At 33.8% G+C, this 25,629-nt stretch overlaps 1 protein-coding gene across 2 annotated transcripts in view; it reads right to left on the bottom strand.

The window, feature by feature from the left end:
* Positions 1 to 22,891, bottom strand: part of ggps1 (geranylgeranyl diphosphate synthase 1) — a 28,891-nt gene extending 6,000 nt beyond the window's left edge. The window contains exons 1-3 of one of the 2 annotated variants that reach the window (XM_079436994.1): positions 22,579 to 22,891; positions 13,751 to 13,848; positions 7,728 to 7,798 (exon numbers count right to left, since the gene is read on the bottom strand). In XM_079436994.1, coding sequence (XP_079293120.1) covers positions 7,728 to 7,798; positions 13,751 to 13,823 — 144 coding nt within the window. In that variant the 5' untranslated portion in view covers positions 13,824 to 13,848; positions 22,579 to 22,891. The remainder of the gene's footprint in view (positions 1 to 7,727; positions 7,799 to 13,750; positions 13,849 to 22,578) is intronic. The other variant, XM_079436995.1, reaches the window with a different exon arrangement.
* Positions 22,892 to 25,629: the final 2,738 nt, after the last annotated feature.

The raw sequence follows: 25,629 nt of genomic DNA, 5'->3' as shown, positions 1-25,629 counted from the left end.
CAACACTGCTTAAAGACTATAACTTTCTCATCCTCGTGCACTAAAAACGTTGAATACATGCATTTCTTTATGCATGAAATATTTGAATAGAAATTTCAAATAGTAGCCAGAGCTACTAAAATATCAGTTTAATCAGTGAATTCTCCTGGGTGCACAAACTGCAGATTATAATATAAAAATATGAACTTATCGGTATCGGGCATGAGAAGGACTTAATTATCGGTTATCGGTTAAAATGTTTCATATCCATTTATGCTGATTCTAAGCAAGTGGAATAATCATATTTCAAAATGCATTTATTTAAATCAAATACATGCAAATAGTTAATAAGTTTAATTTATGTGTAACTGACAAATATGCACCAAATTAAGTTGTTAACAGTGTTATTTTAATATAATTGAGATTATAATTTCTATTAATATTTTGAATCAGTTTTTATTTTCATTATTTTAATTCGAGTAAAAGTTTTACTATTTTGTGTTTGTAATTTTTAGTAGCATATTTTTAATTGATTTTTATTTCAGTTTCAATTTCTCATTACATAAAGTTCAAATAAATTTAAATTGGAAATGTAGCTGAAATCATTTTTTAAAAACTAGTATTTACATGTTATTTCAGTTTAGTTTAAGTAACAAATGATTAGTTTTTAAAACATTAACACTGTTATTACTGTAATACAAAATCGATCCAAGTTTTATAGCCATATTTTAAGCATGTTTTTCTTAACTGACTAAATGTAATTCACAATGAACAGTTTTTTGTTGATTCTAAGAAATTTCAATAAATGCATTTTGAAAATTATTATTTAAATAAAATTAAATAGATGCAATAGTTAATAAACTACAGCATGACTTTAGAGTGCATAAATCTGATTTGTTTCATTCATGTATGACTGACAAATAATGCATCACATTAAGTGTATTACTTTGTTAAAACAGTGCCCAATCCAAATGCATGGGTGTTTTATATGCTTAAATCTTAAATTTAGGCCTAAATATTTGAGTGATACGGGCTGTGAAACAGGCCTAAACGTTGATTTACAGGCCCAAAAGTGCATTTAGATGAATTATAGTAACCTACTTTAAAGGGTTTAAATAGAGACTGATCTTTACTTTCAAAAACAACAAACAAAAAACCACCAAAAACTCCACATGGAAAAAAAGCTGCCGCACCGGAGCGACCAGCAGGGGGCATCAGCGCTGGCATCCGCTTCAAACATGGTGAATGCAGAGAAAGAAAAAGTTCCAGCGGAAAGACAGGCGTGGAAGATTTCAGAGACTGAAGAACTGCTGAGAGTTTGACCTTAACAAGTGAGGATCAAGAGCTGCTCTGAGACAAAGTTAAAGTTCGTTCGCTGTCGTAGTAATGAAGCGTGTGCTGGGCTTCCAGCCAGCATCAGAGGCCCTCACACATTCATCCTGCAAACACGCTGCTTACAGTAAGAAACCGCCCCTGTAGAGACCCTATAATCACACACACACACACACACACACACACACACACCTCGGGTATATCAGTGTGACATCTGTAAGAGCAAGCGCTGATTCTGATTCTTGGAAAGCATTTTACACAGTAAGACAGAGATTACTACTGTATTTGTCTGCCTTCTAGAAACATTACATCACCAGCGTTGCTGCTTGATTACAGATGCCTGCAAAAAATCTGGATCAGTCTTGACTGTTTTCCAGAGGAATGCTTAGATATCTGTACTGAAGTAAAGACAAATACACTGATTAACAACAAGATTCTTTGTAGTGTGAAAGCAAAATTAAGTCATCTAAATAAAATTTATTTAAAAATATAAGAAAAAGTATATTCATCATCAAATCCAATGCGTTTCAGTATAAACTATTTGAATAAATGCATATTTAAATAGATGCAAATAGTTCAAGATATTTATATACACATTTAAAGATAAAGATACGGATTAAAAAATATTGCTTGTTTTACAGCTAGCAATATTTCAATCAAGGTTGTCCTATTTAACTGAATAACTATTATTATTATTTATTTATTTACAATGAACATTTATGCTGATTCAATACGCAACTGGAATAAATGCATTCTAAAAATAAGGTTTAAATAAAATCAAATAGATGCAACTAGTTAAAATATGCCATTTTTTTTAAATAAACATTTAGACAAATACAAACATTAAAAAATAAGTAAATAAAAGTATATTTATTAATAAATCCAACGCATTTCACTCTCTATATTTGAACTAATTAGATATTGCTTGTTCCACAGCAACCTATTTAACTAAATAAATTTCCCATTTCACAATGACCCAATATATGGTGATTGTAAGCAATTTGAATAAATGCATTTTGAAGATGATTTAAATGAAAGGCAACTAGTTCAACTATGCTATGATTTTATATAAAATTTAAATAAATAAATCTTTAAAATAAAAAAGTAATATTTAATATATATTAAAATAAAAAAAATGAATACATGAATACAAATTAATTTACAAGCAAGTAATTATTTTATGCAAAACAGTTGTTTTCCCTTTTTTGGCTTTAAAACACACACAAACACAAACACACACACACACACACAGACACAAACACAAACACAAACACAAACGTTTGAGGGGACTTTCCATAGACTTCTATTACTTTTATACTGACTAAACGATACTTTCTATCCCCTAACCTACCCCTTACCTGTTGCATTCTTACACTTTCAGAAAAATATCATTTATTATTTTCAATATTTTTTTCCCCTTGTGGGGACCCCACAATGTCATATTTCAGGTTTTACTATCCTTGTGGGGACATTTGGTCCCCACAATGTAGCATAAACCAAGTGCACACACACACACACATTAAAGACAACAACCTGGACATGTTTTTGTGAGATTCCCCCATTTTTATTTGGCTATTCTGACCTCTGACTGAAGTGCAGTGAACTCGTCGATCCGGCAGATAAACCTTTCTGAAACTCGGGTCAAATCACAAGCTCTTAAAACACCAGCATTCCCAAAACATCTCAGGAAAACAGGATTTCTGCCACTTTAAACCCTCTAAACACACAAACAGATGGGAAACTCAGGCACTACGTCCTCTAAAGTCAGAAAATCAACGTCTGTGAGGAAACACTGGCACTATTCAGTGCACTTCAGAATCAAAATACGGTCTTTATATTTTTAGATTTGAAGCTGTTCAGTGAACGGTGAATGAGAAGCGATCTGTTGGCAGGCGTCAGTGCAGTGTGGCGTGTGTGATACAGCGCATGTGCAATCATGCTGACGGTTCAACAAGAGTTTACAGCCGGATAAACCACGCCACAGAGACAGAGACAGAGACACAGAGAGAGAGAGAGAGAGAGAGAGACAGAGAGATTCAAGGAGACCAATCAGAAATATGAGCAATCACTCCAGCCCTTGAATATAATTCACAAACCGATATAATTACTTAATTGACCAGTAAATAGTATAAAATGAATGCATATTCATTATTAATCAGAAGTGTCACATGAAAGACAATTTGAGACTAATCCACTAAATGATTGTTTCAGACTCGAGAAAGCAAAGCAAACGCTGTAATTACAACCAGACATTTATTACTGCTTGCCAATCAAAAATCAAGACAAACTAATGATCCTCTGTTTCCGAATAACGTCTGAAAGACATCTTGAAAAAGATTTGTGTCTACGTTACTGCAATGACAATAGGCGTAAAAAATAATCCTGCATTATGAACATGAAACGTGCTGGAATGATCAAATTTTCAAGCCCTGTGAAACAGGAAAACCAACCTGATATAAACAAGCCTAATAATGATTAAACCGCATTACACGCATCCAAAAAGGAAGCTGTTTTCTATTCACAAGATCAAGTAAACTTGGAAGTGGAGAAAACAAGCTCCGTAAAACAGCTTTAATGACACGAACGGCTGACTTTGCCCCGTCTGAAGAGCTTTAATGAAATATTCAGGATAAAAAGAAAGCTGTCGAACAGCTGGTTGAATGTGATCTGATGGACTAAACTGAAAACACCGAGCTCTGACAGATTCACTATGACAAGATTAACATGGTTTAATCACTGGACCAGATACGAGTTCAGTACGATCTCTCAGACTAATGCCTTCAAAGCTTAGAGCGCTAATTAACACTGACGACGCCGTACAAAAGGTGCAAATAAAGATTATTGGAGTATGTTTTACAAGATAATGCTAGTTCAGTCTTTCGACTTTAAAATGTAATGTTGAATTTGATATTACTTTGTCATTTAAGTTTAATAGAATTAAAGTGAGAAAATTCAAAGTTTCAAAATAAATCCTATGATGTATAACAATATTTCTTTCCATACTCACATCATACATTAAAGAAAATGTACTCACCATCAGGCCATCCAAGATGTAGATGAGTTTGTTTCTTCATCAGATTTGGAGAAATGTAGCACTGCATCAGTGTCTCAGCAATGGATGCTCTGCAGTGAATGGGTGCCGTCAGAATGAGAGCTGATAAAAACATCACAATAATCCACAGCATTTTGTCTTCTCCAGATGTTAACTGATGGACTGGAGTGGTGTGGATTATAGTGATGTTTTTATCAGCTGTTTGGACTCTCATTCTGACGGCACCCATTCACTGCAGAGGATCTATTGCTGAGACACTGATGCAGAGACACATTTCTACAAATCTGATGAAGAAACAAACTCATCCTAATCTCAGATGACCTAAAGGGGAGTAAATTGTCAGCAGATTTTCATTTTTGGGAGAACTGTTCTTTAAAAACAAACCTTTTGAAAGGGAAGACTCAATTATCTTTAACAATCAGTAGCACAGAAATAGTAGCACATGAATTCAAACCTGGAACTGATGCAACAAAAAACACTTAAAACCTCTTCAGCGGCTCTCAAATGATTTTTCATTGATTAAGAGCCCTTTCCTCCAACACAATCCAGTGCTGTACTAAGAATATGCCACTGACAATATCTAATAATCATTGCAAAGTGTCCTTCTGCATTAATGAGATTGCTCATGTGTCAGTCAGCGGTACAGATATCTGCAATGCTGGAGAGAAAACAGCAGGATTGCCAAAAAATTAATTACATGATTTTTTTTCCTCCATTTTATGGCTGCTGGATTGTTTAGCATTAGCATGTAGAGCACTGTTTAGAGCATTGTGTATTGTTGGCATAACTATATGAAGGGGTTTAATGGGTATAATGAGATTTTGCCCTTTCATACGCACTTAACCCACCAAAAACTTTCACCGCTAACAGACTGCATGTGTTTGAACATCAAAAACATGTACAAGAAGAGATTCAGATCTCATATCTGGTTATTTAAGAAGTATTTCAATCACATTCATTTAAAAACAACTGTTGTACGACTAAACCAAATCAAAGCAGACTCATATTGACTTACGGTATCTTGGGTGCTGTATGTGCAAACAATAGCTCTGTGTGAGAAACGGTCACAAATTCAAGACTTCTTGCTCTTGAAGCAATCCTGTAGCTCATTGATGTATTATGCATACATTTTTACACTTGCTGCTTGATTCATGACGAGTCCGAACCAAATCAGGGCTTAATATTACATATAAACAAAAATATACAGGCAGTGTCCAGTTTAATAAAATGTAAATACTTCATCTGGCACATAAAATTGCAATGTCTACAACAATATTCTAATGACCATCTGTACTAATGGGTCAAACTGGAGCTTTCCACAACAACAATGAAAATAATCATGTAAAGGATTATATGCAGTAAATATTACATACAGTATTAGTAGGTATTTTTGCACAGTATTCATATTAATTATTATTATTAATATAAAAAATATTAAATTGCATAAATAATTTTATATTTTTTATAAAATTACATATACATATACATATATACACATACATATATACACACATATATATATATATATATATATATATATATATATATATATATATATATATGGCATTGCAGATATATATATATTAAAAAAATTACCCAGTATTATTATTATTAATAAAATTAGTATTATATAATACACAAATATAACGTTAATTAATAATAAATAAATAATATACACACACACACACAAGTACATATGTACATATATTATACAGTATTATTAATTTTTATCCAGTATTATTACTATTAATAATTATGCTAATAATAATAGTAATAATATACAAATAAGGTAATATGATAATAATAATAAATTATTATTGTTATTATATAATATACACATATATGACAAACTTTATGATGATGATAATACTACTAATAATAATTACATTTAAGAAAAAAGTATGAATTGTGAGAAAAATTCACCTTTTTTATGTCACATCTTCAAAACAATAAATAATTTGATTAAATAAATCATATTACAATTTTTTAAAACTGTAATACAATAAAAACACTAATCACAACATAATGAAAAACACTAGGAATAATGGAGAACTCTGGGTGAACCGTTCCTTCAAAAGCTTCTCGTATCCTTCATGTGCATGTATTTCTCTCTGCTGTAACACGATCCCGTCATGAACGCCTCGACTCAATCTGAAGGGCCGAATGCTGAACATGGCCCATGATGTGATGGTTAAGAGCTAAAATCTATTTGCATTGATCATTTTCAGTCTCTGCAATGCCAGCGCAGAAAAACAACAAGACAAAACAGGAAATGGCCAGTTTGCACAAAAAAGGTTTGCATGGAAGTTAAGCTGCAAAAGCATGTAGAAATGATTGTGGGCCTTCTGAACTAACCATAACCGCATAAAAAAAATAAAAAAAAAGACAAAACCTTCCAATAGTAGATTGATGACGTAACTAAATCACCATGCATCATGCAAAGCAACTCTCTCAGCTGACAGACATTTAAAAGTAGGCATGCAATCTGATGAAATAACTAGAAATCGCTGATGCCAGGGTTATGACATCCCAACCACATTTACACATCAACACCATAAGAGTTCATTTACATATAAACGTTTGAAGGTACTGCAGCGATTCAGAAACAGGCAAGAGGCTGGAAAATGATCTGATCAATCCTAACTAACATTAGTCATGTTAAACCTTAGAAGCATGTAGACTAGTTGATTAAAGATAAAAGCCAGTGTAGTGTGAAAACATCTGTTCTCTTAATTAGCAACTGAGACAGGTTTTCTGCCAAGTCGTGAGTTCCTCAACAAAGCAGCAGATCTGTTTCACTTTCTGTTCTATGTCTGTTTAAGCTTTGCCCTCGGCAAACACAAGCTGACTGAAATAAAAATCAACACAAATCTAATAGAAACCTCAGGGAGAGAATACCACAAGGACAATCTAAACTAAACCTGTCAATAACATGCACAGATCTGAGGAAGCCTGTTCAAATAAAATAAAATAAAAAAATAAAATAAAAATAAATGAAAAATATTAAAAATCTAAATAAAATACAATAAATAAATTTTAAATTAAGAAATAAAATAAGGTAATAAAAAAAAAAAGTTTTTTTTTTTTTAAATAAATATAAATTAAGGCATCCTTTCGTCTTGCAATTCTGACTTTTTTTTTTTTTTTTCAGTTAACATCAGAATTGCAAGGGGGAAAAAGTCAGAATTGAGAGATAAAGAGTCTATTTTTTTATTGTAAACTGTACAGAAAAGTGTGAACTGCTAAATATTCACATTACAATAGAGAATATTTAATTTAAACTTTGTTTCTCGCCTTCCACAATATATTTCAACAATACTGTGAATGCAGAAACACTTCCTGATAAACACAAACAAAGCCTTACCTGAAGCTTGTCCTCTGGGACGTTGAGCCAGTGGTTGAACGCTTGCGAGAGTTTTGTTCTGACTTGTTTTCCTACCAAAACAGAGAAAAGCAGGAGAGATGACAAGAAATCCAAATGAGCTGCAGCACAAACACGGACAGAAAAGATCAACTGATGTTTCCCACCGAGACCGATTCCTCAAAAACACCTCAAACCTTCCCCAATAACGTGAACGGAGAGGTTTAGCTTTTATTTTTACTGAAGCTTTTCAACAACAGAAAAAAGCATTTCTTATTCTTTAGCACAAAAAACCTCGTGAGTTTGTACCCAGACAAGCAGACTGAAATAAACTGAAAAATATGAAATACATTTTTAAAAAGTACACATTTCAGCTAATAACTAAAATAACAACCTAAATATTCTAGAACTAATAAATACAATTTGATGTAAATGTGTGTATATATATATATATATACAATACAATTACTAAAATGAACAAATTGTCATTAAAACAGGGTTATATTACCATATAAAAGAAAAACAAACATTTTCTTTACTTGGATTAAACATTAACATAAAACATTAAAAATACAACACGACATGATTTCAGCTAGTCTGAAGTACTAAAAACTAAAACTAATAAAAACGACAAACAACAACAAACTAAGAAAATCTAAAAATAAAATATGCAGTATCTCATCTAAGAAGTTTATATTATAGTTATTATAGTTAACTAAAACCATAAAAAATGAACAGCATGAAACAAGCAGTGGCTCAAGTCTGAATGCTGACATAAATCAATAGAAGTGTATTTGCCTTTAAAACACAATCTTAAACGCTGAAGACTGCAGAGCTCTGATTATACAGCAAGCTGTCTTCAGGAGGATCTCACTTCATCTCCATTCATGAACGTTTTCCCTGCAGCTTCCTGTAACTCGAGCGAGTTCGGCTGCGCTGATCTAATGCCCTCCAGTAATGATGACTCCGTCAAGAGCATGCCAGATACACCCTCAATAATCAAAGAGAACAGACCATTTCCAAAAACATCACAATGTGTATGTGGACTGGATCGGCCTCAAAATAGCACTTTTAGCTTCGAAAACACTATTTATGATATCATTGTATCAGATTTTCTATTCCTGACAAATTGTATCAACGGAATTCTGACAAACTTTGGTTACACAAACTAAATTTGTAATTCTTTTTATAAATTAAATTGATTCATCTTTAATTGTAATTTATTTTATTTCTTACATTTGTTTATTTAATATTAAATATTTAATTATTATTAAAACTGAAAATCTTTTTTACTATAATATAGGTAGGAACCATTTCACAGATTACTGACTTTGATTATACAAACTAAATTTGCATTTTATTTTCTGAATTAATTTTATTAATTGTAATTTTTTTAATAAATTTGAAATAAAATCATTTAAACCTTAAATTATTATTAAAATGGAAAAACTTTTTATAATTTATAACCATTTATTTACAGTAATAGGAATCACTAAAAAGTAAGAAATCATCAGAATTAATGAGAAATCTGAATTCTTTTGACTCTGGGGTGAAACATGACCTGGACCTGTTTTAATGAGTTTCACCCTTAAATGGGAGTAAATGACCTACTGGCTGTCTTTCTCAATCTCTGCACTGTTTTCTCTTGCTTTGCCCTTCACTGGCGCTGTTGAGTTTGTTCCTCAGTGATTTCTTCCCTGACCTCTGCAAAAACTAGCATACTGTCACAAAAGACATCATTAAAATTGCAAGAGGACGATGGGAAAACAACAGAATGAGTTCTGATGCAGCAGCAGTATTTCTCCTCGCGCTCGCAGACTGAATATTAGAGGAACAACTCCTTCAGACTCAGCAGGCTTTCTCTGTCGATACAATTAACACACTCTCACTTAAACAGCAGCAAAGAGATGGAAAGGGGAAGATTTAATTCTGCAAGACGGTAGGAAATTGAAGCAGAGGCAACAAAATTCTGATAATTATTAAAAAAAACATTTATGCATAATTCAAAGTTTTCATTAAAACAGTCAGATTATAGTTAAATAAAACAATCTAAAACCATAAAAAAACGTGTTACTTGAAAAACAAAAACATTAACCGAAATAAAATATGAAATACATTTTCAAAGTAGACTTTTTCAGTTAGTTTCAAGTACTAAAATAAACTAAAATGAATCATTTCTAAATTACTAAAGAAATAACTAATTATTTAAGAAATAATAAAAATAACAAACACAACAAAATACTTGAACCAAAATTAAAATGAAAACAGAAAATATAAAAATAAAACCTGCAGTATCTTATCTAAGGAGTTTATTCAAATATTTATAGTTAAATAAAATCATAAAAACTTAAAATATGAAGAAAAAAATATATACATTTAATTTTTTTTTTAATAAAATAGTGACAAATTAAAGTGAAAATATAAAAATTCAATCTAACTCAATGTTAACAAAAACTACTAATGATACTAAAATAACACTTGAGAGTAAAAGACATCTATATTTTACAGAAAAATTACATGGTAACATAATCTCACAAAATGACTTGGAAATATAAGCCTACACTATAGTAATGTATCATACTAGAACTACACAGTGGGTTACTACTAAAGCTATAAGCTACTCCAATGTCTAAAAGGTCACAAGAGCCATGAGGAACAAATCAACCCATCGCAAATAGTCCTTAACAACATGTGACTCTTACAGAATCTCATGTCTGGAGCAGCTAATAATAGACACATGATATTGTCATTTATTGTGCATTGTGCTGACTGCAGACTTCCTGAATGACTGCTGCTGGATGATGATGCTTCAGCCACAGAACAGCCAGCTGACATCAAATGTCAAGCACTGACAGCAGCTTCCAGCTCCATAAATCACGGGTTTACAGGGCTGTAACAATATATCCGGTCACAACACAAAACTGCAACAATATGCATCGTGGATCATTTATTCAGAATGAAAGTTTAGACAGATTTAATTTAGCATCATATTTGGTAATTGCACATAAAACGTGGCGAACCCAGAAGGTCACACATTTGAGCTTTTATGTTGATTATTATTTAACAATGAAACATTAAATGCATTATTTGATCAAATGTAACACTTTTTATAATTTACAAATTTATAAGATTATTTCTATAATATTTATAATTTACAGATATTTCTAAAATACAATATTATACCAAATATGTTAAACCCAGAAGGTCACACAATTGAGCTTTTATGTTGATTATTATTTAATAATTAAAAATTAAATGCATTATTTGATAAAATGAAACTTTTTATCACTTACAAATTTATAAGATTATTTATATAATATTTATAATTTACAAATATTTCTAAAATACAATATTATACCAAATATGTTAAACACAGAAGGTCACACAATTGAGCTTTAATTTTCATTATTATTAAAAAAATTCATTATTTAATAAAAATGTGTAAAATTAAGGAATATTTATGTTTATAAAATACTATATTGGATCCTGATGTTATGGTAAACCCAGATCACACATTTGAGCTTTCATGTTAATTATTATTAATAAATGAAAAATAAAGTGTGTTATTTAATCATATATAAATTTGTAAATTACAAATAAACATTGTAAAAAAAAAAAAAATACAATATTTAACAAATAATTATAAAATACAATATTTATGCTTTTTAAATGCATGTCAGGGACAGAGTGAAACTGAAAGTATATGTTTGTAATAATGCATTTTTATCTAAGCGGGATCATGAATATTTATGTTCTTGTTAATGAACAGAACCATTTGTGACGATTCAGCACCAGTTAGCAAGCGCTTTCGGTGTGAGAGTGCCTTTAGTCTTCCACGTTGATTGGTCGGACTCCTGACTCTAAACAAATCAGATGCTCGTGACCGATATGAGGCCACTGTCCATGGTGGAGGACAAGGGATTTAGAGACATGATCTCAACTTTCAATCCTAAATACAACCTGCCGCCAAATAGCGCGTTTCAAAATTAAATAATTTTATAGGCACATCGGTTTTGAAAATGACCAATACCGATTATCATAAAAATGCTTAATATCGGTGCCAATAATCGGCCAGGCCGATAATCGGTCTACCCCTAATTTTAACTACTTTGGCTGTTTAAAGTATTGTGAGAGTATGGTATCATGTAACAAACCGAATCATTGACGTGTGTATCGTTACACCTCTACTATTTTAAAAACATTCTCTAATGCTTGGATCATTAAAACATGTTTACAACCTCATACTAAACTCAAAGACCACAAATTATTTATAATTTTACCACTGCAGAAAATGGAAACGATTTACAGCATCTAAAATATATATATTCAAATTTGGAAAAATGGTTCATGTTTGTCACCAACACAATTATGAATAATTTCTCATCTCTTAAGTCTCATCGTAGGAAAGATATATATGGCGACAATAATATACATCAAGTAAAATTGTCAATTTTTTTCACCCTAATGAATTATTTTTCTTCTGTGGAAGGAAAAAGATGATATTTTGAAGAATGTCATGTGTTTTTTGCATACGATGAAAGTCAATGGGCATTAATGACATTTATTTCTCAACATTCAAAACAAGTCCAACAGCTTTTGAACGACATGAGGGTAAGTAAATACTGGCAGAATGATTATTCTGGGGCAAACTATCTCTTTAATGACAAACCAAATCCCATCACCCATAGCCAGGTCAAGGCCTGCAATCAGAGAATCCTATAGGCTGGATTTTCAAATTCTACCTCAAAAAGTTCTACGCATAAATTCTACGCATAAAAAGTTCTATTCAATTTAAAAGAGTAATCAATCTTAATTAAATGAATCCAGCAGGTCAAAATAAAGTCATGCAAAATGTGGAAGCATTTCCCTATTTCAGCAAATGTCATTTGTTTCATTTAGGACTGCTGCATAATTCTGTCATAAATGTACCGTAGTACAGTGAACTCGACTCATTTCATTATAAAATCCCACTTCATCTCCATAAAGCACTTTTCCTACAGCGAAGCCATTCTTAAAATATCATTTAACCTACATTTCAGACAAGACCAAGCCAAGCTATTAATATCCAAGACATTCAGCAACATTAAAGCAAAGATACACTCACAAATTAAAACTTATTCTCATGCCAAACCCATATGAATGACTTACTAGTTTAGACACAAAACAGTAAAGGGAAAATAAATAATACATTTTATATTATATTATACATTTTTTTCATACTATGACAGCTCATGGTGACCACGGCTATATTAATCATCAATCTCAATAAACCATAACAAATGTTCATCCACTATTTGTGTCCCTGGAGCACAAAAGCAGTCTTAAGTCGCTGGGGTATATTTGTAGCAATAGACAAAAATACACTGTAGGGGTCAAAATTATAGATTTTTCTTTTATGCCAAAAATCATTAGGATATTAAGTAAAGATCATGTTCCATGAAGATATTTTGTAAATTTCCAACCGTAAATATATCAAAACTTAATTTTTGATTAGTAATATGCATTGGTAAGAACTTAATTTGAACAACTTTAAAGGTGATTTTCTCAATATTTAGATTGTTTTGCTCCCTCAGATTCCAGATTTTCAAATAGTTGTATCTCAGACAAATATTGTCCTATCATAACAAACCATACATCAATGGAAATATAATTTAATCAGCTTTCAGAATATGTATACATCTCAATTTCAGAAAATTGACCCTTATGACTGGTTTTGTTGTCCACGGTCACATATTTCAAATCTTCTGAAGGGCACTGAAATATAGGTCTAGCTGTCTAACTGCATTTCATATATTCAAAATAGCTTCTATTTTGTGTCAAACTATCAAAGAACAACCTAAAAATTCAGTCTGTTTCTGTTCCAAAGTGAAGATTTTGTCAGTTTTTCCTCATGTTCCACAGAATAGTCTCAGTTTCATGACATGGTGAGTAAATTAATTTGTATTTTGTGTGATTTATTCCTTCAGCACCACTGTACTGTACATGCAGCCAAAAATATATGCGTAATGCCCTACAGATGCTCTCACCTGGCAGCTGTAACAAGTACTTGTACGGTTCCAGAAGAATCCTTTCAGAAGTTGCTCTTTCGTCTCCATCCATCCCTCCGTTTCTACAAAGAAACCTGCTGAGAGAAGAAGAGAGTGAGAGTAAAAACACAGCCTCCACAGAAGGTGACAGCTCAGTATTTTCTCTTGTATTCGTGCCGCAGCGGCTTCTAACAGCTCATTATTCCTGGCCGAGTTGTCATTAATTTGATTTGCTTTACTTCCTGGTAAACTGCTAACATTATGCATGCGGTGGCGGGACGCTTTGGGGTTTTCCCACAGTAAGCAGGGCTTCATTTGTTGCAGAACAATTGGAACCTATTTTAGTGGACCTCAATTTAATTTACTTTTGAAAGTGATGTAACATGTTTCATGAAACGTAATATACTACTGAGGTCAGTTAGTTCAGTTCTTATGCTCTTCTGTTCACCAAGGCTGCATTTATTTGATAAAAAATAAATAAAAAATAGTAAAAATTGAATTTATAAATGTGTATATGCATGTATGTGTGTGTGGTTGTACATATACACATATATAGTTGTTGTATAGAGTTATTATACTCTTATACCTTTTGTTATTTAATTGTTTTTAGCTTTATTTTTTTAGTTTTTAATTTATATGTTAAGTTTTGAAATTTTGTTGTATGCATTTGTCATTTTTATTTAATTTCTTTATTTTTAGGTAGTATTTATAAAGGTTTAGCTTTTAGTTTTGGATCTGTTTTTAGTTGTTTTAATACTACAATTGATTGCGTCTGTTGTCCTCATTTGTAAGTCACTTTTCTGATTAGGACTAAACTGTAACTATTAACTGAATACTGGTGTGTTCTATTGCTGTTGCTGCCATTGTATAAAAGCAATAGCCATGGTTAAAAATCACTAATATATGAAGTGGCTTATTGCTTTATTAATGACTCATTGTTTTGAATGAATAATCTTACATGGTGACCAGATAAACTGTTGCTATTTAAACCATCAGGTGTTTAATTGTCGTGCCTATTTAATCACTGTATAATGATTAAATGAACACTTGCATTAGTTGGATTATCTATCTATCTTCTCTAAACTCAAAAACTGAGCAGAACATCAGCGCCAATTAATGCAATTCTTAATTTCAGAGTAAATGTAACTGGGTCATTTCTTTCAATGAGATATATCTCAGCAGCTGGAGTGACACAAAACAATAGATGAGCGCTTAAGCAACAATGGGAAAATTTATTATAGCATGTCGCAGTCATGGAAGCACAGCACTGGACTCATAACCAATTTCATGGACACAGCAACATGATTCTGCAGTCGCATCCCATCACTCAAACAGACACGGTCGTCTCTTCTGGGCCAAAACAGATACAACCATGACCGGGGTTTTCGATGGAAGCTTGTTTTTGCCATGGGGTAAAACCAATGTAATTAAAAAAGGTAATTGCGACACTTTAATTGTACAATTCTGACATTTTCTAGCAATTCTGATATAAAACTCAGAAACGAGAACTGTAAGCTCAAATTCGCAGACTTGTGCGTTTATATCTTGTAATTCTGACTTTTCTTCTCAGATTTGCAAGCTTATATTTTGAAATTGATTGGTTTTCCCAGTTTATCGGCCATACCGATAAATAACATTTTTCTGTGTTGTGTCCGTTGCTTGAGCAGCTGATAAGCTCATGTACAAGAGCGGCCCCTAGAGCAGTGGTTCTCAACCGATTTACATGTACATTTCATTAAATAAAATAAAAATATTGGTTGGATCACAACAAAACAACATGTTAACTACTAACATGTATGAAATTAAAATAGGGTTTTGACAAAAAAGTTTTAAAATGCCTCTAAACTTAAAACCATTTATAAGAAGAGAGATGAGTCAAAATGATGAATGATTATATTATTTTATCAGATTTTTAGAACATTTGGTCATTTTCATCAACTGGTTAAAATTTACAACTGTGCATAAAAAAAATTCGGTCTGATTTTTGCGTTGATTTGAACAATAACGGGAGACGGGCCAAAGTGGGCAAAGGTAAAAATCTTTGTCATTATTTTATCTTTCTTATTAAAAAAATAAGAATACACATTGCAAATACTAGGGCTAAACGATATATCGCAAAATTATCGTTATCGCGATAATAGTATATGCGATATCCGTATCGCAGAGAGTTGCGATAATTAAAATTTATTTTATGTGCCAAGCATTTGTTGCATGCATAGGTTGTCCAAATTTGACCAATCAGAAGAGGCTTTACCATGTTTATACCCGCCTCCCAAGTAGGTGCTATATGCTATTGGCTAGACCGGGCCCAAAGGTGAATCTAGTGGCTCAGAGCAGAAAGTGGAAAATATGGCGGGAGTAGAGACAAGCGAGGAAAGTGACAGCAGCGAAGAACTTGTGCCTAAAAAGAACTGTACGTCTGAAATATGGCAGTATTTTGGCTTCAAGAAAGACGACGTGTCACAAATGCAGGTACTGTGTAAGTCGTGCCGAAAAACTGTGGTCACGTCGAGAGGAAATACAACGAATCTCCACAGTCATCTGGAACACAACCACAGGGAGCTATATGAAGACTTCCGAAAATGTAAGGCCAAATCTACCAAAACGGCTAACGAAAAGCCAAGTAACAATAAGGGAGTCGTACAGACAACCATTGATCAAAGTTTTACAAATGCAACGCCTTACGGAAAAACGTCGAAACGCCACAAGGAAATAACAGATGCTATCACACGCTTTTTAGCTAAAGACATGATGCCTGTTAACACTGTGAGCAAAGAAGGCTTTGTGGGTCTAATTAACAAATGAAGATATCAGCTGCCATCGAGAATTTTTTTTTCTCACGTCGCAATTCCACAGATTTATGACACTTTGAAGACAGTGAGCTCCGAGCTCCACCAAGTGGACTTCTACGCTAGCACCACTGACCTGTGGTCGAGTCGTACGACTGAGCCTTACATGAGCTATACCGTTCACTTTCTTACTCAAGACTTTGAATTAAAAACACTCTGTCTGGGTGTTGTGTATTTCCCTGAATCCCACACCAGTGAAAACATAGCCCACGGACTGCGGGACGTTTTAGCCAGCTGGAAATTAAAAGAGGAAAATCAAGTGTCCATTACAACGGAGCCAATGTGGTGAAGGCTACCGAACTTAATAATTGGGTCAGGCTACAATGCTTTGGACACCGCTTGCATCTGGCCATCGGTGAGTGTTGAATGTTTATATTTGCAATAATAACTGAAAAAAATGTTCAGTTGTTTTGTTTGTATAGTTGCATGTAGACTAGACATGATTTTGGATATTGTAATATTTAAGATAATGTGTTTATTTACATTATTATATTAAATATATTCCACAGAGGCTAGTAAATTGTAGCTGACAGTTTTCTATCTCAAATGCTGTTATATAAAATTGTAATTATAATATTGTGTTATTTCACCCTGTATGTCCTTGTTTTGTTCTTAACTCTTCAGAAAATGCTGTTAAAGGTGATGAGCGCATTACACGAGCTGTTGGTCTCTGCAAAAAAATAGTGGGACATTTCTCCCACACCTGGAAGGGGAAGATGGCACTGAAAAAAGCACAAAAAGAGCACAACCTCCCGGAGCACTCCCTCATCACAGAATGCCCTACAAGGTGGGGTTCGAGGCAGAGAATGATTCAGAGAGTTCTAGAGCAGCAGCGGGCCATAAGCGACGTTCTGTCAGCAGACAAAAAGTCAAGACATTTAGTTCCTACTTGGCAGGACCTTGATGTACTTGAGTCCATAAACCAGGCATTGCAGCCTCTGCAAGAATTTACAGATGCTCTATCAGGTGAAAGTTACGTAAGTGTTTCATATGTGAAACCTGTACTTCACTTGATGAAGACCTCAATTCTTGCTGCAAAAGAAGAAGACAGTGACTTAACAAAGTCCATAAAGAGGAAGATTCTAGAGTACATGAACACCAAGTATGACATCCCTGCAACTCAAGAACTTCTGGACATGACCTGCTTTATGGACCCCAGATTCAAAGCCAACTACATCAGCTCTGACAAGGTGTCAGACATCAGAGCCAGGGTGATGTCTGAAATTGAAGCAACTGTGCCACAGCCAGGTAAATGTTAATATGACAGTAGTAAGTGACAAAGTAATGCACTATAACTAGATTTGTTTACAATATTTACTTTATTACTCTATTTTAGGAGCAGTTCCTAAGTAATCAAGATCACCAGGGCATGGGTCCATCAGATGTCACCCTAAAGAAGGCCAAAAAATCCCTGGGCAGTTTCTTCAAGACATCCCCAGCTCCGTCATCTATGGAACCATCGCACACTGTGGAAGTTGAATTAAACTACATGATGTCTCCCACCATAGACAGTGAGATGGACCCTCTCACTTGGTGGCAAGTCCATCAGGTCGACTTTCAAAACCTGAGTAAACTAGCCAGGAAGTATCTCTGTATACCAGCAAGTAGTTCACCTTCAGAGAGACTTTTTAGTACATCAGGAAATGTTGTGACGTGCCAACGCACATGTTTAAAACCTACCAAAGTCAATATGCTAGTTTTCCTGGCAAAAAACCTGGAATAAACATTTGGCATTGCATTGTTTACATGTTATAACAATGTTTACATGTTAATAATGTTTACATGTTAATAATGCTTGCATGTTAATAATTATTTTATGTATGTGGATGTTGACAAGATGTTAGTCTTTCCACTACATACCAATTTATTTAAGCCCTTCACACTTATTTTTTATTTAATTTGTTTAATATTTATTTTTATTTAAAAAAACAGTCAAGGCAAGGAAATATTTTGTTTAAAAGATGCTCTTGTTTTAAGATGCTCTTGATGATTGCATGGTTACATGTGAATAAAAAGTAATGTTTGAGAGTAATGTGATTTTTGTTTGCAGGTCTATGGTAACACAAAACCAGAAATCAGAATATCTGCCCAGGTTTTCAGTCATTCATAGTGTTTTAAAGTCTAAATGTTTGCACCTTCCTTGACAGTTTTTTTTTTTTTAGCCTGAATTAGATTTAATTAGATCTGAAGAATATCCTGTTTATTTTAGTATGATCATTACATATATAAATGATTTTAAAAAAAGCTAATAAAAATAGCATTTCTCTAGGGAAATGTTATATCGCAAGAAATATCGTCATCGCAATATTCAACAACAATATCGCATATCGCATATTTTTCCAATATCGTGCAGCCCTAGCAAATACACTTAATATACAAATACAACTAACTTTACTTCCAGGTACAATAGGTGTATTTAGCAGGAGCATTCAAGAAATTGAATGAACAAATATAAAAATTTAAAACTATATAGACTGATTCCTAAAGCAACTGTATTAATGTTTTCCAGTCAAGAGCAGAGTGATTTTTCTCTTTGCATTTTGTTGTTTTATTAACGTTAAAGGAATAGTTCCCCCCAAAATAAATATTCTGTCATCCGTCTATCAATTCTGTCAATGTTTTATTTTTATACCATCATTTACTCAAAAGTTGTTTTATTCTGAGTGAGTTTCTTTCTTCTGCTGAACATAAATGCTCTTTTGAAGAACGTGGAAAACCAAATGGTCCACAGTGACTTCTTCCTACTATTAAATTCAATGTGGACCTGCAACTGTTTGGTTACCAACATTTTTCAAAATATCTTCTTTTGTGTTCAGCACAAGAAAGATATGAATACAGGTTTGGGACAACATGTGAGTGAGTGAATAATGAGAGAAATTAAATTGTAGGGTAAACTGCATGTTCAGTACTGTAAGACCTGCACGCATCTACAGACACGCATCCATTTTTCTCTCAACGGTTTACTTTCATTTTAGGCATAATCAGCCGAGTCTATACATAAACCTTGTGTGTTTTGACAGTATTAGCGCAAAAGATTTTAGTGCGCGCGCTTCTGGTGTATGCGCTCAGACAAAGCGGTCGTCAGACCAGCACGAATTAAACATTTAACCGGCAAGGCTTGTGGTGCAGTGCCAGAGTAACTCTACTGCTGTATGTCGTGTTGTACAGAATATAGAGACGGCGGCGCCAGAACTGTATTTGATAGAATATGTTCTGTAGCACGATACTATGATATTACTTCAAAAGCAGATCGTGGAGAGATTTTATCGTCCACAATCAAAAATTGTCATATTGCACACCCCTAATTCATATAATTTCCCTCTGTAAAACCTTTCAATGCTTTCCGCCATATTTTCAAACAAAACGAAACCTACGCTGCATGCTGCGACTGTGTGAGATTGTTGGACAGTATTTAGGTGAGTTTATATAATCCTGGTAAACAAATGGTTTTAAACAGAATATTAAACGGTAGCACTAGCCGTCGGGAATTTCATCTTGTGGTCAAACTAGAGTGAGCTTGGCGACCCCTTGTAAATCTTTAGTAGGGGTCGTGACCCCAGGTTGGGAACCACTGCTCTAGAGGAAAATCACTGGCACTGCATTAGTGCTGTCAAATGATTAATCGCATCCAAAATAAAAGTTTTTGTTCACATAATAGATGTGTGTGTACTGTGTATATTTATTATGCATATATAAATACACTCACATTAAAAACTTTTATTTTGGATGCGACAGTCTGACAGCACTATACTGCATGCTGTTTGTTTTGACACGTGACACTGCGTGGGAAACATCAGATGTGGATTTAATAAAACCTTGACAATGAAACACTACAGTACATGTTTTCATATCATTATAACGTTTGCACACAGATTTCATGCTCAAATTTGCTTAGTGAATGAGGCCCAATGTGACCGAAACACACGCACGTCGACCCAAATGTTTGACATCAGGAGTGTTACCGTCAATTTGCAGTAGTCTATGTCCACTTGGTCACTTTTATGCATTTGTGAAGTTGCATATTTTAAAGCTAGAGATGCGAGAAAGAAAACTGATGTTAATGCAGCCGACTGTACGGAAGTTCTAAGCGGCCATGCATTATTATAATTTTTCTGTCTTGTTTTCTCGTGATCACGACTTAATTTTCTCGTGATCACGACATAACGAGTTGTTTTGTCGTTATCACGACTTAATTTTCTCGTGATCTCGACATAACGAAAGTTGTTTTGTCGTTATCACGACTTAATTTTCTCGTGATCTCGACATAACGAAAGTTGTTTTGTCGTTATCACGACTTAATTTTCTCGTGATCTCGACATAACGAAATTTGTTTTGTGGTTATCTGGACATAACGAAAGTTGTTGATCTCAACCTAAAAACCGTTTTCTCACGACGTAATTGTAGCTATAGTGAGAAAATCAGGGTCGCTATATTGTCTTCGACGATAAAGTTGCAGACCCGACAGCCTCCTTCTCAAGTGTCCAACACTTATGTGTAAGTTGTCAATCACTGACAGACACAGAGCTAAAATGTCCGAGTATGAATATGCATGACAAGTATTCTATCATGGATCAATGTAGTCGGTCACACACACAACACCTTCAATATTTGGGATGGTACTTATACCATATTTTTATTTTTATTATTTCAGTTTGAGTGAGTCCCTGATCAAAGTAAAAGCGAATACGATCATCCATGATGCTGCTTCTATAGCATTTTCTCATGACGAATACACAGAGAAAATTAAGTCGTGATAACGACAAAACAACTTTCGTTATGTCGAGATCACGAGAAAAATTAAGTCGTGATAACGACAAAACAACTTTCGTTATGTCGAGATCACGAGAAAATTAAGTCGTGATCACGAGAAAACAAGACAGAAAAATTATAATAATGCATGGCCGCTTAGAACTTCCGTACGACTGAAACAAACTCAAATCATTATTCTTAAAAGTTAGAATTGTGTGGGGGAAGATGTCCGAATTGTAAGAGATTTTTTTTTTCTTTTGACAGAAAAAAGCATCCAGTTTAAACATCTGTTTTGATAGGATCACAGAGGGCAGGGAAGAAATCATGCCAAATCATAAAACGCAACTAACCATATAATACTGCAGTTAAGATACCAGAATATCCATGTTTCTATACAGAGAAAATCAATGTTTTTACTCCCTAATCTCCACTGTTGAAAAGAGACAACGCTAACACAAGACACTCGGTGAGCAGCTTCTTTAATGGCTTCAATATAGTGAAAGGACTGGAGATCTAGGATGAAAGGAGGCGATGCTAGGATTTCTCTGGTCTACATCAGCAGAAGTCTTTAATAACACTGCATTCACAAGATCAGCATCCCCATGTGGCTATCAGATGGGATTGTCCTCATGCTAGTGATGAAAACATAACCAGAAAGTTGAGCCGGATCATACATGATAAAACAACGGCTCTCCATTCTCCCTCCATCACTCCAGCCTTCACCATGAGGCTTGAAGAGAAAGCCTTAGCATTTCTTTACCAAGGAAAGGTTTAACAGTCTTATGTGCAAAATAAGCAGCTTAGCAAAAACAGATGATCATCATAATCAAACTTGCTTTTATGATGTAAATGTACTGATTATTTGCCAAACGAGCTAAATGTAATATTCACAAATGTACATTTATAACAATAAGTTACAATAACATTTATTAAATGTACATGATGATGATAATAATAACAGTTATTATTATCAATGTATATTAATAAAATAGTAACAACATGTCTTATTAAATGTACAATTATAATAATAATATAATTAATGATATTAATAATAATATAATTATCTTATTATAAATCACTATTATTGTAAATGTACATTCATAACAACTGTGATAAATTATAATAACGTCTATTATTATTAGTGTTCATTGTTATTACTATTATTCTTATAAATGTATATTTAATTATAAAAAACAAACCAGACAGTAAAATAAAATGATGCCCACCCACCTTTCAGATCGAGAAGCCGCACTGTAGCACTTCCGGTTTCGTAATCAGCACGTTCCTCTTCCGCTTTCAATTTTTTCCCCACTGACAGCCAGCTCGCTAGCATTAGCCAGTTAGCCAAAGACGACAATTTAACTCCACTTCGATTCACAGCTCATTAAAAACACGATCAAAACGGCACCTTATCCTCCTTATTACTGGATGTAGAATAGGTATTTAAGACGCGCCAGAGAGCCTTGGGTTGATCTGTCTCGTCTGGGTTTGACCGGAAGCTCACTCATCTGCTGCTCGCGCTTAAATACGCCATGGACTCAGCAGAGAGCAGGCGCGGAAAGTGGGCGGGGCCTGAAGACATCTCTTATTTTTTGCGACTGCAACAGCATTGAATTATGGTAGACGTAGTTTAAATTTAATGTTTTATATGTTTTTATATTAATATACTTTAGTAATATTAAAAGTATAAATATATGTGTGTGTGTGTGTGTGTGTGTGTGTGTGTGTGTTTATGAAGAGTTCAGATGCAAAAGCCTCTAAGTGCCGTTTGAAATTCTTCTAAAATTAGTATTTTTCTCAGGCTCCTATGTGTTGGTTCAGTAATTTAACTTTAATTGAATGAATAGGTTCTTTTCATTGCCATTAAAGTGAAATAACTAAAAAAACATAGGAGCCTGAGAAAAGTACTAATTTCAGAAGAAAATTTCAAACGGCACTTAGAGGCACTTATATACACACACACACACACACACACATATATATTTATATATATATATATATATATATTACATACGTGCATACATATAACTTAAATATATTAAAATACAAATTTTACTAAATATTATATATATATATATATAGAGAGAGAGAGAGAGAGAGAGAGAGAGAGAGAGAGAGAAACACAAACACACACATATATACATATACAGTGCCCTCCAAAAGTATTGGAACAGTAAAGACTAAATTGCTCTGTTGGCTGTGGAGTCAAGACATTTACAAATATGATTAAAAGATGAATATGAGACAAAACTACAGAATGTCACATTTTATTATTAGCCGTTTCAACACATAGATGTTTTAGCAGCTAAGAAGTTCAGCACTTTTAGAGTTTCATCTCTATCTGATGTGAGCATAAGTATTGGAGCAGTTGCCTCACAGGTCTTTCTAAGTGATCAGCTGTGTCCTGTTGCATTAATTCTTCAGATATTAAAAGCAGGGAATGTGTCGTATCAGTTATATCCATTACTTCTGTATTCTGAATCTTGCATTCGATGATGACACACAAACCAGGATGAAGATGAGGGAGCTGACTTTGAGAGAAAAGCAAGTGATTTGGATGCTAAAAGAAAAGAGGAAGTCAGTTATAGCTCTAGCAAAAATAAAGGGCATGGAGAAATCAAGAGTTTGGAAACCACCAGCAACCAACAACGACCTGATCAGCTGAGAAAACAACAGTAGTTGATGACAGACAAATCATAAAAGCTGTGAAAATTAACCCTAAAAGACGTGTCTGTAAAATCACCAACAACTTCCAGAAAGCTGGGGTGATGCTCTGACAATCTACTGTCCTCAGGAGACTTTGACACAGAATTACAGATGCTACACAGCAAGATGCAAACCTCTGACCAGCACCAAAAATAGAAAGACAAGATTAGAGTTTGCAAAAAAGCACAAAGGTGAGCCAGAAGAGTTTTGAACTGTGTTTATGGACCAAAGAGACAAAGGTGAACCTTTATCTAAGTGATGGGAAAGCAAAAATGTGGAGAAAAAAAGGGAACTGCAATGATCCCAAGCATACAGCCTCATCTGTAAAGCATGGTGGAGGTGGTGTCATGGCATGGGCATGCATGGCTGTCTCTGGAACAGGCCCTCTCAACTTTACTGATGACTTAATGTATGATGACAGTAGCAGAATGAATTTGGAAGGGTACAAAACCATCTTGCCTACCAATATTCAAGAAAATGCCACCAGATTCATTGGGAAGTGCTTCATATTGCATCAGGACAATGACCCAAAACACCCTGCAGTTCAGTCAAGGAATTTATAAGGGCAAAGAAATGGAAAGTCTTATATTGCTCAAGTCAATCTCCAGATTTAAATCTGATTGAACATGAATTTCAGCAGCTGGAGAGGAGAGTAAAGGCAGAAACTCCCCAAAACAAGCAACAATTGGAGTTGGCTGCATTAAAGGCTGGGAAAAGTATTTCAAAGGATGAGAGCAAGAGTCTGGTGATGTCTATGGGTCACAGACTCACTGCTGTGATTGTGTGCAAGGGATCTGCAACTAAATAATAGCTTTTAATATTTTATATCTGCCTTATGTTCAACTGCCCCAATACTTATGCTCACATCAATGAGTGGGATGAACTCTAAAAGTGCTGTGCTTTTTATTTGGTAAAACATCTATGTGTTGAAACGGCTAATAATAAAATGTGACATTCTGTAGTTTTGTCTCATATTCATCTTTTAATCATATTTGCAAATGTCTTGACTCCACAGCTAACAGAGCAATTTTGTCTTTACTGTTCCAATACTTATGGAGGGCACTGTATGTATATACATATATTTATTTTAATTAAATGATTTTTTATATATAATATATTACTTAAGTTACAGGCTAATTTAATAGAATGAGTGGGATGTTGTACATACATTAAACACATACATTTTCTGCAGATGTAAAATGTATCAATACCTGTGTAAGATGAGGACTATGCTATTTGGGGGCCTTTTTCACCACTGTGTTAGAAGAAAATACAAAGTATTTTGTGCAGATGTAGTGCTAGATTGTCTAAAATGACACTGAATGTTGTTATTATTACTACATTTTCGTGAATGTAATTTTAAAAACATGCAAGTCTCATAGTTATTTTAAGGACAACAAATGCTGCTGCGTTTTAGTGCCTCGGGAAAATGGCCAAACGTTAAATGAGAACATAAAACAAATGATGATTGTTTATTTCTTTTATTCAAATAAACGTTTAGACTTCTGATCATCAAGTGTAATTGTACGCAAAGAGCAGGCCCGTGAAAGTGGGCGGAGCCTGGAGATGTTTCCC

The sequence above is a fragment of the Barbus barbus genome (assembly GCF_936440315.1).
Source record: "Barbus barbus genome assembly, chromosome: 16".
Taxonomy (NCBI): Eukaryota; Metazoa; Chordata; class Actinopteri; order Cypriniformes; family Cyprinidae; genus Barbus; species Barbus barbus.
Note: the sequence above shows the minus strand (reverse complement) of the source record. Positions and strands in the feature narration are given on the sequence as shown.